Consider the following 20,839-nt stretch of genomic DNA (forward strand, 5'->3'; position numbering starts at 1 on the left):
AGAAAACAAGCTGTCAGGTCCAGGACTCAAACTGTGGTTAGCCATATGGGAGTCCAGCACGTTAACCACATCATCTGCGGGCATTGTCAGCTCAGCATTGTTCTAAACGCCTCACATGTGAAGACCCATTCAATCCTCAAACCTTATGTGGTCAGCACTATCCTTACTCTTCCCTGAGAGGGTAGACGTGTCCATGATCATGCCACTAATAAGCATCTGTGCTGGAATTTGAGTCCAGGTGACCTGGCTCCGTAGCCCAAGAAACCATCTCCATTGTCATAATGAGCAGTTTCCAGAGTGCTTGACTCACTTGTGAGCTGGCAAGAGGGCGTGTGTGCATGTGTGCCTCAAATCCTGATGGGATGGCAAAATGGAGAAGGGACTGCGATGTGACCAAGTCACATTGGTCTCCCTCTCTCTGCCTCTCTCTGGCAAGCACATGTGCCCTCTGGCAATTAAATAAAATTAAAGAAAGCAAACTAGAAATAAAGAAAACAAATCTCATAAAATAATTTGGTTCTCAAAGTAGAGGTTCAGATGTTCTTTTTAAATTTATTTTTAGAGATTTTTGCTATCAGGCATGTGCACTTGCTAGAGAGACAGAGAGACAGAAAGCAAGTAATCACCCCCAGGGGGATGGCCATGCTACACTCCTTTCTTCTCCATTCTCCTCTAGGGATTTTGGACACACACACACACACACACACACACACACACACACACACACACATGTGCGCACCTGGAGTGAGTTTTAAGACAGTGGGTCTGGGATTCGAACCACGGTCGACTACATGGAAGTCTGTGAAGTAACCATTATGCCATCTGTGGTCCCCGGTTGTTATTTATTCATAGTATGAAAGTTTTGTCAAAATGGAATAATTGGTGTCAAACCTGAATAAACTGAGACAGAAGGCCATGGAGGAGGTATTTTCTCACGCTAACATGCCAGACACCAAGAACTGCATTATAGAGAACTCTGCAGAACCATGGCCTTGCACGAAGACCACTGTAACCTGACACACAGACTGCTTCTGCCAAAACACCTGCCCAGAGACTGCCCGATCAACCCTGGACTGATGCCATGCTTGCTACTGATCCTGGTAGCCAGAGATAACTGTCCCAAAGTAAACGGTATAATCCCCTCTTCTCTTTCCTCTCCTGCTTGTACTTTTTGCCTTTAAAAATCTGTCCAAGGGTCTTAAAATCTTGGTAAGCATGTTTGGGGCTACCTGAGTTATGCTTACCTGGGCTGCATACCGCCTGCAATCTCATACAGTTTGACTTAAAGTAAACTTCTTTCCATTTTTTTTCTGTATTTTTACTTTTTGCTGTAGGGTGCATGTGATCACCGAAAAGAGAGAGAGAGAGGAAAAGTAAGAAATTACTCCCAGGGGGAATGGCCATGCCACAATCCCTTCTCCTCCATTCTCCTCTCGGAATTTTGGGCATGCACATACGCACACCTAGCATGATTTTTCAAGCTGCTCGTTCCAGGACTTGAACCACAGAGTCAGTCATGTGGGATCCAGCTGCCTTAACCTCCACGTCACCTGCTGGCCCCTCTTCTTTGCTTATTTTACAGAGTTTATTTTCATCAACAATAGTGAACTCTATTTCCAACTCCCAAGGAGAGGGAAGGCCTGGCAGTAAGAGATTCAAATCAGTACTAGGGCACCAAAGGATGTCATTACAAGACAAGGAATGCCCTGGAGGACCATCTGTGGGCCCAGCCTCACTTCCAAGTCCTCAGTATTCTGGGTGGCCCAAAGAGACCAGAGTAGGAAAGGGGTGGCCTGGGAAGGGATTCATAAGGGCCACACGATGCAATTTATCTTGCACCATATAGTCCTATTGTCACAAACACATTCCATTAATAAATATTACTAATCCATTTAAGAAACAGCAGATGCATTATTAATGTCATTTAAATACAGTCAACAGGAAAAAGACAGCTCCTCTGGGGGAAGCATTTCCAGGTCCAGTAGAAGTTCAGAAAATCCATTTTAATTAATGGATTGGTACTTACTACTTAGCTCCTCATACCTGACCTAAAGAGAAACTCACCGAGGAACCAAACACTTAAGAGTAGAGTCAAATGCTAGTCCACCGGGCACTAAAAATGGCAAAGACACGAACTCAATCAACCAAACACACAGAGCAAGTGACTACTCTTCCACAGTACATCTTAGAACAAAACTCATCTGAGACCAGCAGTTAGCATAATGGCTATGTCGCTGGACTCCCACATAGTCGACCGCGGTTCGAGTCCCGGACCTGGTGGCTTAAACTCACGCCCGGCGCGTGTGCGTGCGTGCCCAAGATCCCGAGAGGAGAATGGAGAAGGGATTGCGGCGTGGCCATCCCCCATGGGGGGTGATTTCTAGCTTTCTATATCTCTGTCTCTCTCTCTGTCTGGCAAGTGCATGCACCCTATAGCGAAAACCTCTCCAAAGAAAAAAAAAAAAAAGAAAAAAACTCATCTGTTCTTCCTCCTGCTTCCTGCAGGGATTCCCCCCACAATTGGCATGAAACTTCTCACACCCATCCACTTCTCTCAACTCTCCTCAAGCTCACAAGACTAGTGTGGTAATGAAATGAGTGTGAAATCCTCATATAAAACATGACAAATGCTGTTGCTTCCCACAGCTCCTCGTACACAACTCTTATGTAGACTGACTCAAACTGACCCCACCTGTCTTTCCACCCTCATATTCCCCACCATATACATTACGGCTGCATCCAGGGAGGGAAGAGATGACAATTTTTTTTTTTCTTTTTTTGGAAAGGTTTCAGCTATAGGGCACGTGCGCTCGCCAGACAGAAACAGAGAGACAGAAAGCGAGAAATCACTCCCTCGCGGGGGATGCCACACGGCAATCCCTTCTCCTCCATTTTCCTCTTGGGATCTTGGGCACGCACACACACGCGCCTGGCGTGAGTTTAAGTCACCGGGTCTGGGACTCGAACCATGGTCGACTACGTGGGAGTCCAGTGACATAGCCATTACGCTAACTGCTGGTCCCGAGATGACAAATATTTTTTAATGAACTGGGTCAGCAAATGGTGTGGAGGTTAAGGTGCTGGATCCCAAATGGTCAACTGCATGGTTCAAGTCCTAGACCCAGCAGCTTGGAAATTCCCCTAGCATGTATGCATGCATACCCAAGACCCTGAGACAATGGAGAAGCATGGCCATCCCTCTCCTGGGAGGTGATCTCTCACTTTCCCTCTTTGTTTCTCTCTGGCGAGTACATTTACCCTATAGCAAAAACAAAAACAAAAAAAAAGAGGTGCAATTATATAAGTTGTTTTGGGACAACTGCCTTGGCTACCAGAATCAATGACAAGATGGCACCAGTCCTAGGTTAGACGAGCAGTATCTGGGCAGGTGTCCCTGCAGGAACAGGAACACTCTCATGGAAGGCTGCAGTGCTCTCTGCACAGGATTGTGATTCTGACACAGTCCTTGTGATAGTTATTATGAGGCATACCTGGTGACACAAATAACTCCATTTTGATTTTGACAGCTTTCACGGTAGTTACTTAAGCTTGTAGAATGATGAACAAAAAAATGAATTAATTAATTAATGAAACTTGATCACCCTGCCTCTGGCCTAAATGAAACCAAATGAGCACAGCTCAAGCAGACAGACAGTAGCTGGCTGGTGGTTGATACATACCTTCACTGTTGCAATAGGAACATCTTATTTGCAGTACTAGTTTTTTGGATTTTTTTAGATTTTTGCCACATGCACTCACCAGAGAGAAAGAAAGTGAGAAATCATCCCCCAGAGGGAGTGGTAATGCCACAATTCCTTCTCCTTCATTCTCCTCTTGGGATTTTGGGCAGACACACACAAGCAAGTGTGCATGTGCACATGCATGCCCAGCATGATCTTCAAGCCGCTGGGTCCAGGACTCTTAACTGCAGTCAGCCATGTGGGAGTCCAGTGCCTTAACCACCACACCGCCTGCTGGCCCCTGAAAAAAATCTTTTCTTGAGAGACTTTTGCTATAGGGCTTGTGCACTCACCAGACAGACAGGAAGAGACAGAGAGACAGAGAGCAAGAAATTGCCCTGCAGGGGATGGACATGTTGCAATCCCTTCTCTTCCTCTCAGGATCTTGGGCATGCACACATGTGCCCAGAGTGAGGATTTTTTTTTTTGGGGGGGAGGTTTTTGCTATCAGGCATGTGCACTCACCAGAAAGACAGAGAGACAGAGACAGAAAGCGACCTGCTTCCTGCAGGGATTCCCCCCACAATTGGCATGAAACTTCTCACACCCATCCACTTCTCTCAACTCTCCTCAAGCTCACAAGACTAGTGTGGTAATGAAATGAGTGTGCAATCCTCATATAAAACCTGAAAATGAGTGTGAAATCCTCATATAAAACATGACAAATGCTGTTGCTTCCCACAGCTCCTCGTACACAACTCTTATGTAGACTGACTCAAACTGACCCCACCTGTCTTTCCACCCTCATATTCCCCACCATATACATTACGGCTGCATCCAGGGAGGGAAGAGATGACAATTTTTTTTTTTCTTTTTTTGGAAAGGTTTCAGCTATAGGGCACGTGCGCTCGCCAGACAGAAACAGAGAGACAGAAAGCGAGAAATCACTCCCCCGGGGGGGATGGCCACACGGCAATCCCTTCTCCTCCATTTTCCTCTTGGGATCTTGGGCACGCACACACACGCGCCTGGCGTGAGTTTAAGTCACCGGGTCTGGGACTCGAACCATGGTCGACTACGTGGGAGTCCAGTGACATAGCCATTACGCTAACTGCTGGTCCCGAGATGACAAATATTTTTTAATGAACTGGGTCAGCAAATGGTGTGGAGGTTAAGGTGCTGGATCCCAAATGGTCAACTGCATGGTTCAAGTCCTAGACCCAGCAGCTTGGAAATTACCCTAGCATGTATGCATGCATACCCAAGACCCTGAGACAATGGAGAAGCATGGCCATCCCTCTCCTGGGAGGTGATCTCTCACTTTCCCTCTTTGTTTATCTCTGGCGAGTACATTTACCCTATAGCAAAAACAAAAACAAAAAAAAAGAGGTGCAATTATATAAGTTGTTTTGGGACAACTGCCTTGGCTACCAGAATCAATGACAAGATGGCACCAGTCCTAGGTTAGACGAGCAGTATCTGGGCAGGTGTCCCTGCAGGAACAGGAACACTCTCATGGAAGGCTGCAGTGCTCTCTGCACAGGATTGTGATTCTGACACAGTCCTTGTGATAGTTATTATGAGGCATACCTGGTGACACAAATAACTCCATTTTGATTTTGACAGCTTTCACGGTAGTTACTTAAGCTTGTAGAATGATGAACAAAAAAATGAATTAATTAATTAATGAAACTTGATCACCCTGCCTCTGGCCTAAATGAAACCAAATGAGCACAGCTCAAGCAGACAGACAGTAGCTGGCTGGTGGTTGATACATACCTTCACTGTTGCAATAGGAACATCTTATTTGCAGTACTAGTTTTTTGGATTTTTTTAGATTTTTGCCACATGCACTCACCAGAGAGAAAGAAAGTGAGAAATCATCCCCCAGAGGGAGTGGTAATGCCACAATTCCTTCTCCTTCATTCTCCTCTTGGGATTTTGGGCAGACACACACAAGCAAGTGTGCATGTGCACATGCATGCCCAGCATGATCTTCAAGCCGCTGGGTCCAGGACTCTTAACTGCAGTCAGCCATGTGGGAGTCCAGTGCCTTAACCACCACACCGCCTGCTGGCCCCTGAAAAAAATCTTTTCTTGAGAGACTTTTGCTATAGGGCTTGTGCACTCACCAGACAGACAGGAAGAGACAGAGAGACAGAGAGCAAGAAATTGCCCTGCAGGGGATGGACATGTTGCAATCCCTTCTCTTCCTCTCAGGATCTTGGGCATGCACACATGTGCCCAGAGTGAGGATTTTTTTTTTGGGGGGGAGGTTTTTGCTATCAGGCATGTGCACTCACCAGAAAGACAGAGAGACAGAGACAGAAAGCGAGAAATCACCCCCAGAGGAGATGGCCACGCCGCAGTCCCTTCTCCTCCATTCTCCTTTCGGGATCTTGGGCACACATGCACACATGCCCGGCATGAGTTCAAGCCACCAGGTCCAGGACTTGAACCGCAGTCGACTACTACATGGGAGTTCAGTGACATAGCCATTACGCTAACTGCTGATCCTGCCCAGTATGAGTTTTAAGTTGCTGGGTCCAGGACTTGAACTTGGTCGACTATGTGTGAGTCCAGCAATGTAACCGTTATGCCATCTGCTAGTCCTGCAATATTAAGTTTTTAAAAAGTATAAAAGCAGGGCCTACGAGTCACCCACAATTCTGAAAACTAGGCACACCTCTTGAGCCCAACAATAAAGAAATAACTTATCTTTTTCTTTTCCTTCAAAGGCAAATCCTACTAGAACAACTCAAGAATCATAAAGAACAGCTGGAAATCAAAGAACAATATAATAATAAAGGGACCAAAAATGTAGAGAAATTTCTGGGAGAAATGAGGTAGATGGAATAAGATCAGCAAAAAAGCTGACCAAGCCAGCAGCCTGGTGATTTAACACAGACAAAATAAGGGGCTCCAGGAGAAGTGAATGGGTTTCCTCAAGCATGCCCAGAAACTGCCCAAAGGCAGAATGGCAGGGCTTAGGGCCATAGGCCGGCTGTGATGCCAGCACAAGGGATATGAAAGCACTCCCACTAAAGTCAGGCAGAGCTAACTTCTCAGGGCCCTGCAAAGTCTAGTAAAAAAAAAATAGGGGCTGGGGCCAGCAAGCAGTGTAGTAGTTAAGTCTCTGGACTCCCATGAATTCAAGTCTCAGACTTGGCAGCTTAAAAATCATGCTTTTGGGAGTGTGTGCGTGTGTGCCCAAAGTCCCAAGAGGAGAACGGAAGGGAAGGGACTGCAGTGTGGACATCCCCCCTGGCAGTGATTTCTCACTTTTTGTCTCTCAGTCTCTCCAGCAAGCGCATGTGCCCTGTAGTAAAAATCTCTTTTTTATTTTTTTTTTAAGAATTATTTCTTTAATTCCATTTATTTTTATTATTTTTTAATCTGACCATAGAGAAACACAGGGAGAGAGAAAGGGAAAGGGGAGAAAGCCACCAGGTCTGGGACTTTAACTGCAGTCAGCGATGTGGGAATTCAATACCTTTAACCATTTAACCACCAGGCTACCTGCTGGCTCTGTAAAAATGTCTCTTAAGGGACCAGCAGTTAGCATAATGGCTATGTCGTTGGACTGTCATTAGTAGACCATGGTTCGAGTCCTGGACCCTGTCTTAAACTCACTCCAGGCGTGTGTGCGTGCGTGCCCAAGATCCCGAGAGGAGAATGGAGGAGAAGGGATTGTGGTGTGGCCATCCTCTTGGGGGAGTGATTTCTCGCTTTCTGTCTTTCTCTGTCTTTCTGGTAAGCACATGTGCCCGATAGCAAAAACCTCTACAAAAATAATAATAATAAAGGTGGGCCAGCAGGTGGTTAAGGCACTGGACGCTATCACATGGCTGACCATGGTTCAAGTCCCGGACCTGGTGGCTTGCTTTCTCACTTTCTCTCTCTCTATGTCTCTCTGGTCAAATTAAAATAAATAAATAGAATGAAATAAATCATTCTTTTTAAAAAAATAGGTGTTGAAAACAACATACATGATAATATTCTTGATTCATTACATGCTTTGGAAAAAACCATATTGTACAGCATAAAGATATACAATTGAATATAAATAAGAAATTATAAAAAATAACATTTTAAAAGGGGGTCAGCAGGTGGTATGGTGGTTAAGGCAGCTGGATCCCACATGGCCAGCTGCACAAATCAAGTCCTGGACCCAGTGGCTTGAAAAACACACAGGTACATGTGTATGGCCAAACTCCTGAAGGGAGAAATTAAGGAGACTGTACTGCAGTATGGCCACCCCCCACAAGGGGTGCTTCTTCACTTTCCTTTTCTTCTCTCTCTTCTGTCTGGGGAGTACACATGCCCTTACATCATTGGATTCCCACATGGCCATCTGCGGTTCAAGTCCTGGACCTGGTGGCTTGAAGCTCTTGCTGGGTACGTGTGTGTGCATGCCCAAGATCCCGGGAAGAGAATGGAGAAGAAAGGATTGCAGCATGGCCATTTCCCCCGGGGGAGGGTGATTTCTCACTTTCCCTCTTACTGTCTGTCTCTATCAGGTGAACAACCTAAGGCAAAACCTCTACCCAGGAAAAAAAAAAAAAGAATGAAAATTTGCCCTGTCAGACATAAAAATTCACTGCAAATCATCAAGGACACTATATGTGCATATTAAAGGCGCTACTACAGAGAAAACAACATTTCATATCAAATGTTTCCCAAGTTTACTTCTGCACAGTACACAGACAATGTATGGCTAAAACACAATTTTCTACAATTTGCTGGGTGCTGATTTAACACATCTTAAAGAAAAAAGTAACCAGTATGACACCAATTCTCGACTTCGAGGACTGCTTGACTTTCTGAGTGGATCAGGAAGTGGGTCCTCATTTTTCGGGGGTAGAATCCTCTGATTTCAGCTCGGCCTTCCTTATGCTCTCCAAGTTTAGTTGTTGATATTTTCTTTTAAAAAAGCCACACTGAAACAAAGGAAGGGAAAGTGCAATTATAGGCCTAAGACCTCCAGCTGTTACAGGAACGTCCCTGTGGGTGCTGCCTAGGTAGCCCCTAACTCTGCTTCTCAGACTCCCCATGCCTTTCCCCATCTTCCTCTGAATCTCTCTCCCGGGTTACCCAATACTTCAAAACCCTGCTTTTTTCTTTTTTTTTTTTTTAATGAGAGAGCAGAAGAAAGAAATAGATATTTTCTTTCCTTCTTTTTTTTTTTTTTAAACTTTATTTACTTATTTATTTATATTTTTTCATTTGACCAGAGAGGGACAGAGTACGAGAGAAAGAGAAAGTGAGAAATCAACCTGCCAGGTCCAGGACTTGAACCACAGTCAACCATGTGGGAGTCCAGCACCCTTAACCACCATGCCACCTGCCGGCCCCTCCTTTTTTTTTTTTTTTTTTTTTTTTGGAGAGATTTTTGCTATAGGGTACATGCACTCGCCAGAAAGACAGACAGAGATACAGAAAGCAAGAAATCACCCCCCAGAGAGGATGGCTACACCACAATTCCTTCTCCTCTTGGGATCTTGGGCACGCATGCACACACGCCTGGCATAAGTTTAAGCCAAGTCTGGGACTCAAACCATGGTTGACTACATGGGAGTCCAACAACGTAGCCATTATACCATCTGCTGGTCCCAAAATACGTATTTTCTACAGGGTATCACCACTGTCTTCCCACCTAGCCTCTCAGTTACGACTGCAGGCATGCACTGCTGCCTGTTTTAGGCTGGTCTAGGATCCTAACCTGGGCCAAGACCCTTATATGCTGCTTTCCCTGGTGTTCATTCTCCAATGAGGGATGACTTTCCACTCCCCTCTGAACTCCCAGAGCAATTTGAACCTATTAACAGAAGTAATTCTGTGACGCATTATTTGCAATGTACTATTTCAGCTGTACTGGATCTAATCTTATTTATGAAAAACCACTCAGTTCGGCCTATGCTGAGGTCAAAGATCAAGCACGGCCTCCTACACCAAGACACTCACAATCGAGCAGGAGATACAACTGCCAGAGTGCAGACTGCCATTTGGAACGGTTTCTGGAATGGAGCTCACAGGGAAAGCTCATAATCCAGCACAGAGGACTCAGGAATCTTCTGAGTTTTCAGGGAAGAGTGTGAGCAAGGTGACAAAGTGGGGAAGGGGATTCTTGGCAAAGGAATAGCCAAGAATGTGCTTTGCACAAGCACAGAGGCATGAACCTATTTAGGAATGGTTCAATTTGTCTGGACAAAAAGCAAGACTCAAGGTAGAGAGGAGTTGAGGACGAGGGTTTTGAAAGCAATGAGTCTGACCATTAAGAAAAGGGAAGGCACGGAGAGGCTTTAAATAGGAGAACGACCATCCTACCTGTTTTAGTATTGTGATTTCTAATGCTTTCGTTAGATTACTCTATTTTATTTTATTTATTTATTTTTAATTTGACCAGAGAAAGGGAAAGTAAGAAAGCAAGCCACCAGGTCCAGAACTAGAACCATGGTCAGCCTTCTGTGGAAGTCTAGCACCTTAACCACCATACCACCTGCTAGCCTCTAGATTTCTATATTTTTAGACAGAAACTGTTTTATTCATTGGCCTAAAAAGTAAATGAACGGCTGAAGGAGAAGGGAAAAGTGGCCCCAAGGCCAGGGTAGCAGCTCTAAGTCAGGGATGGCTGTTCCAGGGAGTGGCGTCTGTGCCCAACATCAGAGTGGTCTCCCCGCCACGTGAACATGAGGACTGACCTTGAACAGGATGATTACGATCACAATCAAAACCAGCAGGCCACAGGCACTGCTTCCAATGATGACGGGCAAAGAATGGCGCTCCTCGTCTTTCAGGAAGATGACTGTGATCTGCAGCAGACAATAAGTAAGGCAAAGCAAATGAGGACAAAATTCCTTGTTGTTTTGTTTTTAAAGAAGTTTGTTGGGACCAGCAGTTAGCGTAATGGCTATGTTGCTGGACTCCCATGTAGTCGACCGTGGTTCGTGTCCCGGACCCGGTGGCTTAAAACTCATGCTGGGCGCGTGTGCGTGCGTGCCCAGGATCCCGAGAGGAGAATGGAGGAGAAGGGATTGCGGCGTGGCCATCCTCCCTGGGGGGTGATTTCTCGCTTTCTGTCTCTCTGTCTCTGTCTGGCGAGCGCACACGCCCTATAGCAAAAACCTCTCAAAAAAAAAGAAAAAGAAGTTTGTTTCTTTTTTTCATGAGAGAGAGACAGTGACAGAGAGACTGGTACCCCACTCCCCCAACAAGGTGTTCATGCCACAATCCAACCCCAACTTCAGCCAGGCCAGGTATCAGGCATGTGTGTGCAACTGCACGTACAGGGGGCCCTGGGATGAGAACCCAGGACCTTTCCACGTGGGTCCAGTTGCATCACTACTGCAGTGTCTAGTCCCAACCCCTCACGTTATTTAAAGGAGCAAAATATGAGGACTCAGCAATATCCTCTGCATCGATCAAAACACAGAAATAAAGCGAAAAGCTAAACATTCCCTGAAGTAGCAGTTTAGATCTAAAATTACCTAATGACCAAAGTACTTCCTAAAAAACTATTTCAGTCTCCCATCTATAAAAGCTAAATCTGTCCAGATCGTGTGACCTTTTGTTAAAGATGCTCTTAGTTTGGTAGAGCATCCCAAGAATTTAGGTCTCTAGGTTTCAAAGAACAGGACACTGGACTGGAAGACAGAAAATCAAGATTCTACACCCAGCTAAGTCACTATGTGTCCTTGAGCCAATGTCCTTTATTCAAACTGATGGCCTTTTAAATGATCTCCAAGTTCTAACTCTGTTCCAACGGCTCTTTTTGAGCTTGCACAGTCACTGAAGTCTTTGGTAATATATTCCCCCATGAAATACATGACAAAGGTACTGGACTGCTCTTCACTGGGTCAGAAGTGCGTGTTACCTCAGGGCACAACAATAAATCCCAAACTGTACCCACGGTTCTGCCTGTAAAGCTCTTCCAGCAGCAGCTGCCCCCAAGTTTCGTTTTCCAAAAGCCTCAGTTCCAGGAATCTAATCACTCTTCTCACTGACAAGGCACACTTGGAAAGCTTGGGGGATGAGCTTCGCAACTGAGACCTAGACAAAAGTGGCCCTCTCAAAGGTGTGGCCAGAGCAGGTTCCCAGGGCTTAGGAGGTCAGAGGGCCATCAAGACTCCTCTGCCTGCCCAGGACACGGAGTTCCCTTCACGCACATGTTTAAACTCCAAAGCCATGAAAGCTTTGGAGAGATTTCCGTGTGGACTGAAGGTCTGGACAGATTTGCTTTGAAGGCCTCTTCCTATGAAGTCACAAATGCTGGTTGAACTAATGTTGACCTTCCATGTCCTACTTAACTCTTAGGTAGCTGAACTTAACAGGAGTATAGTCTGGCCTTGAGAATAGGGAGGTCCAAAAGCAACACAGAAGGGGAAGAACAGGAAAAGCTGGATTTGTCTATAGAAAAGGATGGGTCTGAGGGACCAGTAGGTGGCATGGTGGCTAAGTCGCTGGACACTCCCGCATGGCCAAACACGGTTTGAGTCCCAGACCTGGTGGCTTGCTTTCTCACTTTCTGTTTCTCTCTGGTCAAATTAAAATAAATGAATGAATCAAGTTAAATCAATAATTCTTTAAAAAAAAAAAAAAAAGGAAAGGATGGGTCTCTAGGGGGAATTCAAGAAAGGCCCAAGGCGACAGTGGTATAACAGGCCAAATTTGGAAAGAAATTAATTTCTCAAAGTCTTCTCTCTCTTTTTCCCTTCTAAAACCACAGGTTCCCAAAAATGCCCCAAAGCTGCCCTGGTAGAGGTAAGGGGAAGGCAGGACACAGGATACTACTGCTTGCAGCAAACACTGACGGCAGCCTACCCAATAGCCATCCTCTCCTCTCAGACAGTGTTCACGAATCATGATGGTACAAGCCAATCATGACAAAACTATTCTTTGCCAGTAACTGACATGAAATCCAGTTCTTAATACTAATCAGATATAAGGGGGTCTCCTGGGAACTTTTAGAAAAATCCCCCTCCCTAAATAGGAAAGAGGCTCCCCCTAAAAATCCTTTTGTTACTGACCTCTTCCCTTCCTTTCTGTCTTCTGCCATATGAAAATAAAGCAAAATGTGGCAACTTTGTCCTGGCCAGAAAGGATGGCAGCACCAACACAGTCGGCAGAGTGTAAGGACCAGAGGAGTCAGGCCAGGGACCCTGAGTCTGCTTCCCTCGGGGCCTACAAAGCGTCTCCCTGCTGGCACACTGGCTTTGCAGTTTCCTTATTTGAGGCAGAAATGCATTCAGATACACAGCTCTTTTAGACTCACAGATTCAATGTAAGGCAGGTGCTTATTGTCAGGAACTACTTAATACCTTCCTTAGGATACTGAATTTTTTTTTTTTTTTTTTTTTGCTGTAGGGCACGTGGGCTCCCCAGAAAGACAGAGACGGACAGACAGACAGAAAGTGAGAAATCACCCCCCAGGGGGGATGGCCACGCTGCACTCCCTTCTCCTCCATTCTCCTCTTGGGATCTTGGGCATGAACGCACACGCACCCGGCATGAGTTTAAGCCACCGGGTCCAGGACGTGAACTGCGGTCAACTGCATGGGAGTCCAGTGACATAGCCATTAGGCTAACTGCTGGTCCCAGGATACTGAATTTTTCAAATTATTTGCCAGAGGGTGTGTGTTCTTTCCAGAAAGAGACAAGAGAGTGGGAGAGAGAGAGAGCCCAGAACAGAGTTCCCTTCACGCACATGTTTAAACTCCAAGGTCATGAATGCTTTGGAGAAATTTCCGTGTGGACTGAAGGTCTAGACAGATTTACTTTTAAAGCTTCTTCTTATGAAGTTATAAATGCTGGCTGAACTAATGCTGACCTTCCATGCTTAACCTTAACTCTTAGGTAGCTGAACCTAATAGCACGCTCTGCCCTTGAGAATAAGGAGGCACAAAAGCAGCACAGAAGGGGAAGAACAGGAAAGGCCGTTCTTTCAATACTTTCTCCTCCATTCCTCCATCCTGTCAGAATCTGGGGCAGACAGACACATGAGCCCAGCATATTTTTTTTAAAGAATTATATTATTTAACTTTATTTATTATTATTGTTACTTTCTAGTTTGATCAGACAGACAGAGAGAGGGAAGTGAGAAAGCAAGCCACCAGATTCAGGACTTGAACCATGGTCAGCCATGTGGGAGCCCAGCGCCTTTAACCACCATGCCACCTGCTGGCCCCGAGTCCAGCATATTTTTCAAGGTTCCAGGGACAGGATTTGAACAACATGGGTAGACACATAAGATCCAGCTCCTTTAACTATCAGGCCTTAGGCCAGCACCAGAAACTTATCTAAGTGCTTTAAATCTATTAACTCCTTGATTCTCTCTTTTTTTTTCTTTCTTTTTTTGGAGAGGTTTTTGCTATAGGGCACGTGCGCTCGCCAGAGAGAGAGAGACAGAGAGATAGAAAGCGAGAAATCACCCCCAGAGGGGATGGCCACTCCGCAATCCCTTCTCCTCCATTCTCCTCTCGGGATCTCGGGCACGCACGCATAAGTGCCCGGCTGAGTTTAAGCCACCGGGTCCGGGACTCAAACCGCGGTCGACTACGTGGGAGTCCAGTGACATAGCCATTACGCTAACTGCTGGTCCCAACTCTTAGATTCTCTTAAAAAATCTACTAACTCTTTGATTCTTAGAGGTATATAAGTACTATATTATTATCTCCCCTGCTTTATAAGTAAGAAAGGTGAGGTGGATCTGAGATTTAAACCCATGCACTCTCATTCTGGAAGGTTTTAGTACAGTACGATTCCTATAAATATTTAATATTTTTAGAATACAGACAATCTCTATCTCAAGAGAGAATACAACTTTGAAAAAGACACTTAGCCAAGGATGCTTCTATTTCTACACATAACTCATTTAAATTTCCTTTTCTGTAAATAGTTAATGATTTTTCTTTCTTTATCCTTGGAGTAATTACTGAATACATAGACTTTTGTTAAGAAATGGTAGTAGAGGGGGCCAGTAGGTGATGTATGTGGTGGTTAAAGGCACTGGATTCCCACATGGCTGACAGTGGTTCCAGTCCTGGACCTGGCGGCTTGCTTTTTCACTTTCTCTCTCTCTCTCTCTCTCTCTCACTCTGTCCCTCTCCGGTCAAATTGAAATAAACAAATAAATAAATAATAAATAAAGTTAAATAAAATAATTCTTTTAAAAAAAATGGTAGTAGACAGGATAGCGAGAAAAGTTTCCAATATAAATGTCTGTGTCTTAGAAAAAAACAGAAACATATTCTTGAGATTACAATGACCAAGGATTTATAGGACTTGGCTAGGCTGTAATTTCTTCTCCAGTTTTCCATCCTGCTGGGATTTGGGGCATGCATGTACACACGCCCAGCATATTTTTCAAGCTGCTGAGGCTGGGGTTTGAACCACTCAATCAGTCATGTGAAATCCGTCTGAAGTAGGCATGGGGCCGGCCCCAAGGATACTGAATTTAAATAAAGGAAATTTGGGAAAACTATACTATACAATAAAAACATCAGTACTTAAGAGAGGGAAATATACAAATACATTAAGAATGTGCATATAAGAAACTGTTCATAGTGAGGCCAGTAGGTGGCGTGGTGGTGAAGGCATGGACTCCTGTTTTCAGAGGGTTTTGCCTTAGGCCATGTGTGCTGGTCAGAGAGAGAGAAACAAAGACAGTTAGAGGAAAAGTGAGAAATCACCCCCCAATCCCTTCTCCATTCTCCTCCTGGGATCTCAGACGTTCAGTGTGAATTTTAAGCCACCAAGTCCAGAACCTGAACTGCAGTCAGCCATGTGGGAATCTGGCAACACAGCCACTACGCCATCTGCTGGCCCCTTGTCTTTCTGGTGAGCACATGTGCCCTAGAGCAAATTAAATAACAATAACTTAAATTGTTTTTTTAAAGGAACTGTTAATAGTAACTCCCTTGGAAAAGAAGGAGTTGGTATGGGAAGGGGGAAATAAAGGAACCATTATTTTTCATTTGGTACCTTTCTGTAAGGCTTGAGCGTTCTTGTTTTTATTGTTTTTAATCTGGGCAGTACAATAACGGGTACCTATATTTCTTCCCTATCATTTTCTGTATCAGAAATACTTAAAAATAGGGCCAGATACAGCACAGCAATCAGGCACTGCACATTAGGAATTGGATCCCACATGGCTGACCCCAGCTCAAACCTCAGCCCTGGTGGCTTGAAAGACTTGCTGGGCACGTGTGTGTGCATGCCCCAGATCCTGACAGGATGGAGAAATGGAGGGGAAAAACTGCAGCCCTACTGCGGTGTGTTTTCTCCCTCTCCCTCCTTCTGGAGAGCACATGTGCCCGCTGGCTTGCGAAATACACTGAGCACATGTCTAAAATCCTCACGGGATGCAGAAATAGAGGAAAAGTGATTGCAGAGTGACTGTACCCCACTGGGGGGTACTTTCTCTTCCTGTGCCACACTACCACCCCTGGCAAGTGCATATACCCTTAGGCAATGACGAGAGACAAAGACAAACAGACTTGAAAATAAAAGGAGTGGTTCTTTTAATTAATTAATTAGTTAATTAATTAATTTTTGAGAGGTTTTTGCTATAGGGCGCGTGTGCTCACCAGAGAGAGAGAGATACGGAGAGACAGAAAGCAAAAAATCACTCCCCAGAGGGGATGGCCACGCCGCAATCCCTTCTCCTCCATTCTCCTCGAGGTGTCTTGGGCATGCACGCACACGTGCCCGGCGTGAATTTAAGCCACTGGGTCCAGGACTTGAACCGCGGTCGACTACTACATGGAGTCCAGCAACATAGTCATTACGCTAACTGCTGGTCCCAGGAAGTATTATTCTGACATGCCCAGAGAAATGCTCCTTTCTCCCCTTCCAGAGATGAAAACAGAGGATTGCAAATATTTACTAACCCACTCTCTTTCCTGACATTCCCTCTACTGCAGAATCACATCTAACTCAAGATCATCTCTGAAACCAGCAGCATGTCCAGAAGGGTGTCCACGAGAATGACAGCACAGGGTAATATACACAGGAGCATTTAGTTCACACATCACAGACAGCAGTTTGACTTTTAGTCCTACATTTCCAAAAGGAACTCTAAGAGTTTCAGTAATCCACTGAAGTTTTAGAAAAGCATTCTGCATTCCTTAGTATTATAACTGTTTAATACTGTAACCAGCACGGATGCTACAAACTAGGACAGTTAGTGTGCACAAAACACAATTTCTCATTTACAAAAATTTTTTAAAAGAATTTTTTATTTAACTTTGTTTATTTACTCATTTTGTTTGTTTGTTTGTTTTGACCAGAGAAGAACAGAGAGAGAGAGAGAAAGTGAGAAAGCAAGCTGCCAGGGCCAGGACTAGAACCATGGTCAGCCATGTGGGAGTCCAGCACCCTTAAACACCACGCCACCTGCAGGCCCAACAAAAAAATTTTTAATCAATACATTTTTTTTTTGGAGAGGTTTTTTTCACTATAGGGCGCGTGCACTTGCCAGACAGACAGAGACATAGAGACAGAAAGCGAGAAATCACCCCCCAGGGGGGATGGTCACACCGCAATCCCTTCTCCTTGATTTTCCTCTCGGGATCTTGGGCATGCATGCACACGCACCCGGTGTGCGTTTTAAGCCACCGGGTCCGGGACGTGAACCGTGGTCGACTACGTGTCCAGCGACACAGCCATTACGCTAACTGCTGGTTCCAATCAATACATTTTCAAATCAAAGTGTATTTGCTATTGATTCTAGACTAGCTATTTCCACTTAGACCTCCTCAGCTTAGGCCTCTTATTTAACTGCCTTATTTCAAAGGTGGAAAAGGCAGAAGCTGAAATGCTCAAGGACACAAAGACCCTGGCAAAGCCAAGATAAGAAATGGTAAGATGGTAGCAAGCAGGTGGCGTGGTGGTTAAGGCACTGGACTCCCATATGGCTGATAAAGGTTCAAGTCTTGGACCCAGCAGCCTAAAAACCATGCAAGGTACATGTATATGTGTCCAAAATCCTGAGAAAAGAATGGAGAAAGGACTATGGTGTGGCCATCACCCCTTGGGGATGATATCTCACTTTCTCTCCCTATCTCTCTCTGGCCAACACATGCGCCCTATGGCAAAACAAAACAAAACAAAACAAAACAAAAAAACTTAAAGAAAGAAATGATAAGATTGAAATCAGGAAAAGGGAAACAGAACATCTGATCACAGACTAGACACAGCTTCCACAGGATAGCACCCAGAAAATGAGAAAACAACTAAGGATTCCCTTAGTTCTGTAGTCCTTACCTTAGTTCTGTGGTTCTCTGCATTCAACCCCTCATACAGAGATTTGCTGTAAGATATTTCACCAAGAATCTGGAGTTCAGTTACATCTCTTAGCAACTACAGATGGGACAGAAGGGAAACAAAACCGATTTTAGAAATGGACTGTTTTTAGATCGTCCTCACCTGCTCCTTTAAATGTGTTCCTTCTCCATTATTCCTTACCTGGCTAATGGTCCCAGTATTCAGTTACCCAAACAAGAAATCCACAGTTACTTTTCAGTTTCTTTTCCCTAACTTTACTCTGTGCCACAACTGTCCCCAAAGTCAATGGCTTTTTAAAAAACGTATTCCGAGTGTGTGAGAGAGGTATAGCACCCCCTACAGGATTCTGGAGACTCGGTCAGCCCTGGTAATAGGAACCACACGCCCAGCACACTAAGGGAAATCTCTGAATGAAAACCAGTAAGCCACCCATGTGGGTCGGTCTCACAGAGAATCATGTTTCACCACTGAACCACCATCTGGCCCCCAAAGTCAGTTCTTGATCATTCCTCTTTTTAATCCTCCCTTGAACTTGCCCCTTTTTTCTCCATCCCCACTGCTACTTCTTCATTTCAGACCACATCACTCTCACCTGAACCACTATGTAAATATTAATCTTGGTCACTAGTTCCCTCTTAAAACACGTCATCAGGGAAGGCTTCTCTAAGAAAACATTTGCACTAAACATAAGAAAGAGTAGTGTTTTGCAAAGCAAGTACAAAGGTCCTGTGACCAGAATATTGACAAAGTGGGAAAACAGAAAGGTTGGTATAGCTGGATTATAAGAAAAGGGCAGGAGGAGAGAAAGAAGAGTACTAGGTCATAAAGTTGAAGAATTAAACAGAGACCAGACCACGGAGTTATCTTGCAGGCTATGAAAGGTAAAGTCTGTGTTCAAATGCATCCCCTCCCCTTTTAAAGCAGCAGAATTACACAATCTAATGTTTGCTTTTAGAAGGACAGCTACTATGGGGGCCAACAGGTGGCATGGTGGTTAAGGCGCTGGACTCCCACATGGCTAACTATGGTTTGAGTCCTGGACCTGGCAGCTTGCTTTCTCAATTTCCCAATCTGTCTTTCTCTGTTCAACTAAAAAAATAATGATGATTATGGTGAATAAAGCTATGTAAAGAATTATACTTGTAGAGGGTGAGGGAGGAGCAAAGGCAATAAGAACAGGTACAAAGTTACAGCAATAGCTTGGTGGCCTGAATTACCACAGCAGCCATGGAAAGGCAGAAAGGTGAATTATTTAGAATAGACTTTCATAGTGGAACAGCAGGACTTGCTGCTGGGATATGGGGAGGTATGAAATGAAGGCCTCACGGAAAATTCCTACAGTTCCTAGTTTGTAATTGGAGTAAATTACCCTACTGAGGGTAGCCTGAGTAACTGGCTAAGGAACAAATCTGTGCAGAGGGTAGACCGGAGACTGGCTTGAACGTTGTTTTAGATGTCATTATCCTTCCTAGGGGAGAAGCCCATTGACGGCAGTAGCATTTCAGTCTCAAGTACCTGCTTGGCATGATCCAAAGAGATCTCTGCAGCCACAGTTACATTCTCTTTATCTGAAGCAATGGTGCACCTCAGCAAATGCCATTCTTCCACATGCTGAAAAAAGGAAAGTCGGGTCACCATAATCCCTTATCGTACAGAAAAGTTAAGTTTTATTTTGTTCTTATAGGTTTTCGCCATACAAGTAAGTGTGCTTGCTACAGAAAGAGGGAAAGTGAGAATCAACCCTAGGAGGTGGGGACTGTTCACACCCCAATCCCTTCTCCTTCATTCTCCTCTCGGTATTTTGGGCACAACAGGCACATGCCCCCGTGATTTTTTTTTTTTCTTTTTTTGGAGAGGTTTTCGCTGGCAAGAAAGACAGAGGGAGACAGAGTGACAGAAAGTGAGAAATCACCCCCCCACACACTCAGGGGGGACGGCCACGCCACAATCCCTTCTCCATTCGCCTCTCGGGATCTTGGGCACGCACACGCACACACACACACCCTGCGTGAGTTTTAAGCCACCGGGTCCAGGACGCCAACCGCGGGTGAATACATAGGAGTCCGGCGACATAGCCATTACGCTAACTGCTAGTCCCATGCCCCCGTGATTTTCAAGCTGCTGGGTCAGGGGCTCCGGATGCCTTCAGTCACGTGGAAGTCCAGCACCTTAACCTCCAAGCCACCTGCTGGCCCCAGAAAGGCTGTGAGTTTGTTTTGCCTTAGGGCGTGTGCTCTCCTGGGGTGTGTGGGGGGTGGGGTGGGGGGGAGATACAGAGACAGTGTGAGGGAAAGTGAAAAATCACCCCCCCCCCCCGGAGGGGACGTGCAATCCCTTCTCCTCCATTCGCCCCCGCCCCCCGGAGTGATTTTGAAGCCACCAGGTCCCGCACTCCAACTCTGGTTGGTCACGTGAGAGTCCAGCGATATAACCGCTACGTCACCTGCTGGCCCCAAGGCTGAGACTATTAGTACCGGGGATCTTAAGGTTCCAGGACACAGGGTGTGAAGAGTTTCGGTGCTCACCGTGGCCCAAGCAAAGCTCGAACCCTGGCAAATATGACCCAGCTAGAAGGCTAAGGAGGGTGACCTGGGAAAAGTAGTGTCCTGGCCTCTCGTGTTACCTTCCTCCCACCCTCTCGAGACAGCCGCGCTCACCTGGACCGGATCTCTCCCACACGCGCGCTCCAGACTGTCGGTGCACACAGTGTGAGCCTGAAACGAAAACCATGCCAGCCCCACACTGAACAAACCCAGGCGCCATGGTTAAGAGCCCCCTCCCAACTGCCGCGAGACCCGGCGTAATGCGCGTGCGCGAGGCCGGGCGCTAGGACCCAGCGGCGGGGGGGCCGCCCGCACGGAACCGGCCCGCCGCAG

The 20,839-nt window shown here is 45.6% G+C and overlaps 1 protein-coding gene across 4 annotated transcripts in view; it reads right to left on the reverse strand.

The window, feature by feature from the left end:
• Positions 1-8,348: 8,348 nt before the first annotated feature.
• ITGAE (integrin subunit alpha E) overlaps positions 8,349-20,839 on the reverse strand; it is an 84,527-nt gene continuing 72,036 nt past the window's right edge. For 2 of the 4 annotated variants that reach the window (XM_027767887.1, XM_027767886.1), the window contains 5 exons: positions 20,621-20,677; positions 19,479-19,574; positions 17,943-18,038; positions 10,382-10,492; positions 8,349-8,620 (listed from right to left, as the gene is read on the reverse strand). In XM_027767887.1, coding sequence (XP_027623688.1) covers positions 8,528-8,620; positions 10,382-10,492; positions 17,943-18,038; positions 19,479-19,574; positions 20,621-20,677 — 453 coding nt within the window. In that variant the 3' untranslated portion in view covers positions 8,349-8,527. The remainder of the gene's footprint in view (positions 8,621-10,381; positions 10,493-17,942; positions 18,039-19,478; positions 19,575-20,620; positions 20,678-20,839) is intronic. The other 2 variants (XM_027767888.1, XM_027767889.1) reach the window with 2 other exon arrangements.

The sequence above is a fragment of the Tupaia chinensis genome, unplaced genomic scaffold, assembly GCF_000334495.1.
Source record: "Tupaia chinensis unplaced genomic scaffold, TupChi_1.0 Scaffold144899_1, whole genome shotgun sequence".
Classification (NCBI taxonomy): Eukaryota; Metazoa; Chordata; class Mammalia; order Scandentia; family Tupaiidae; genus Tupaia; species Tupaia belangeri.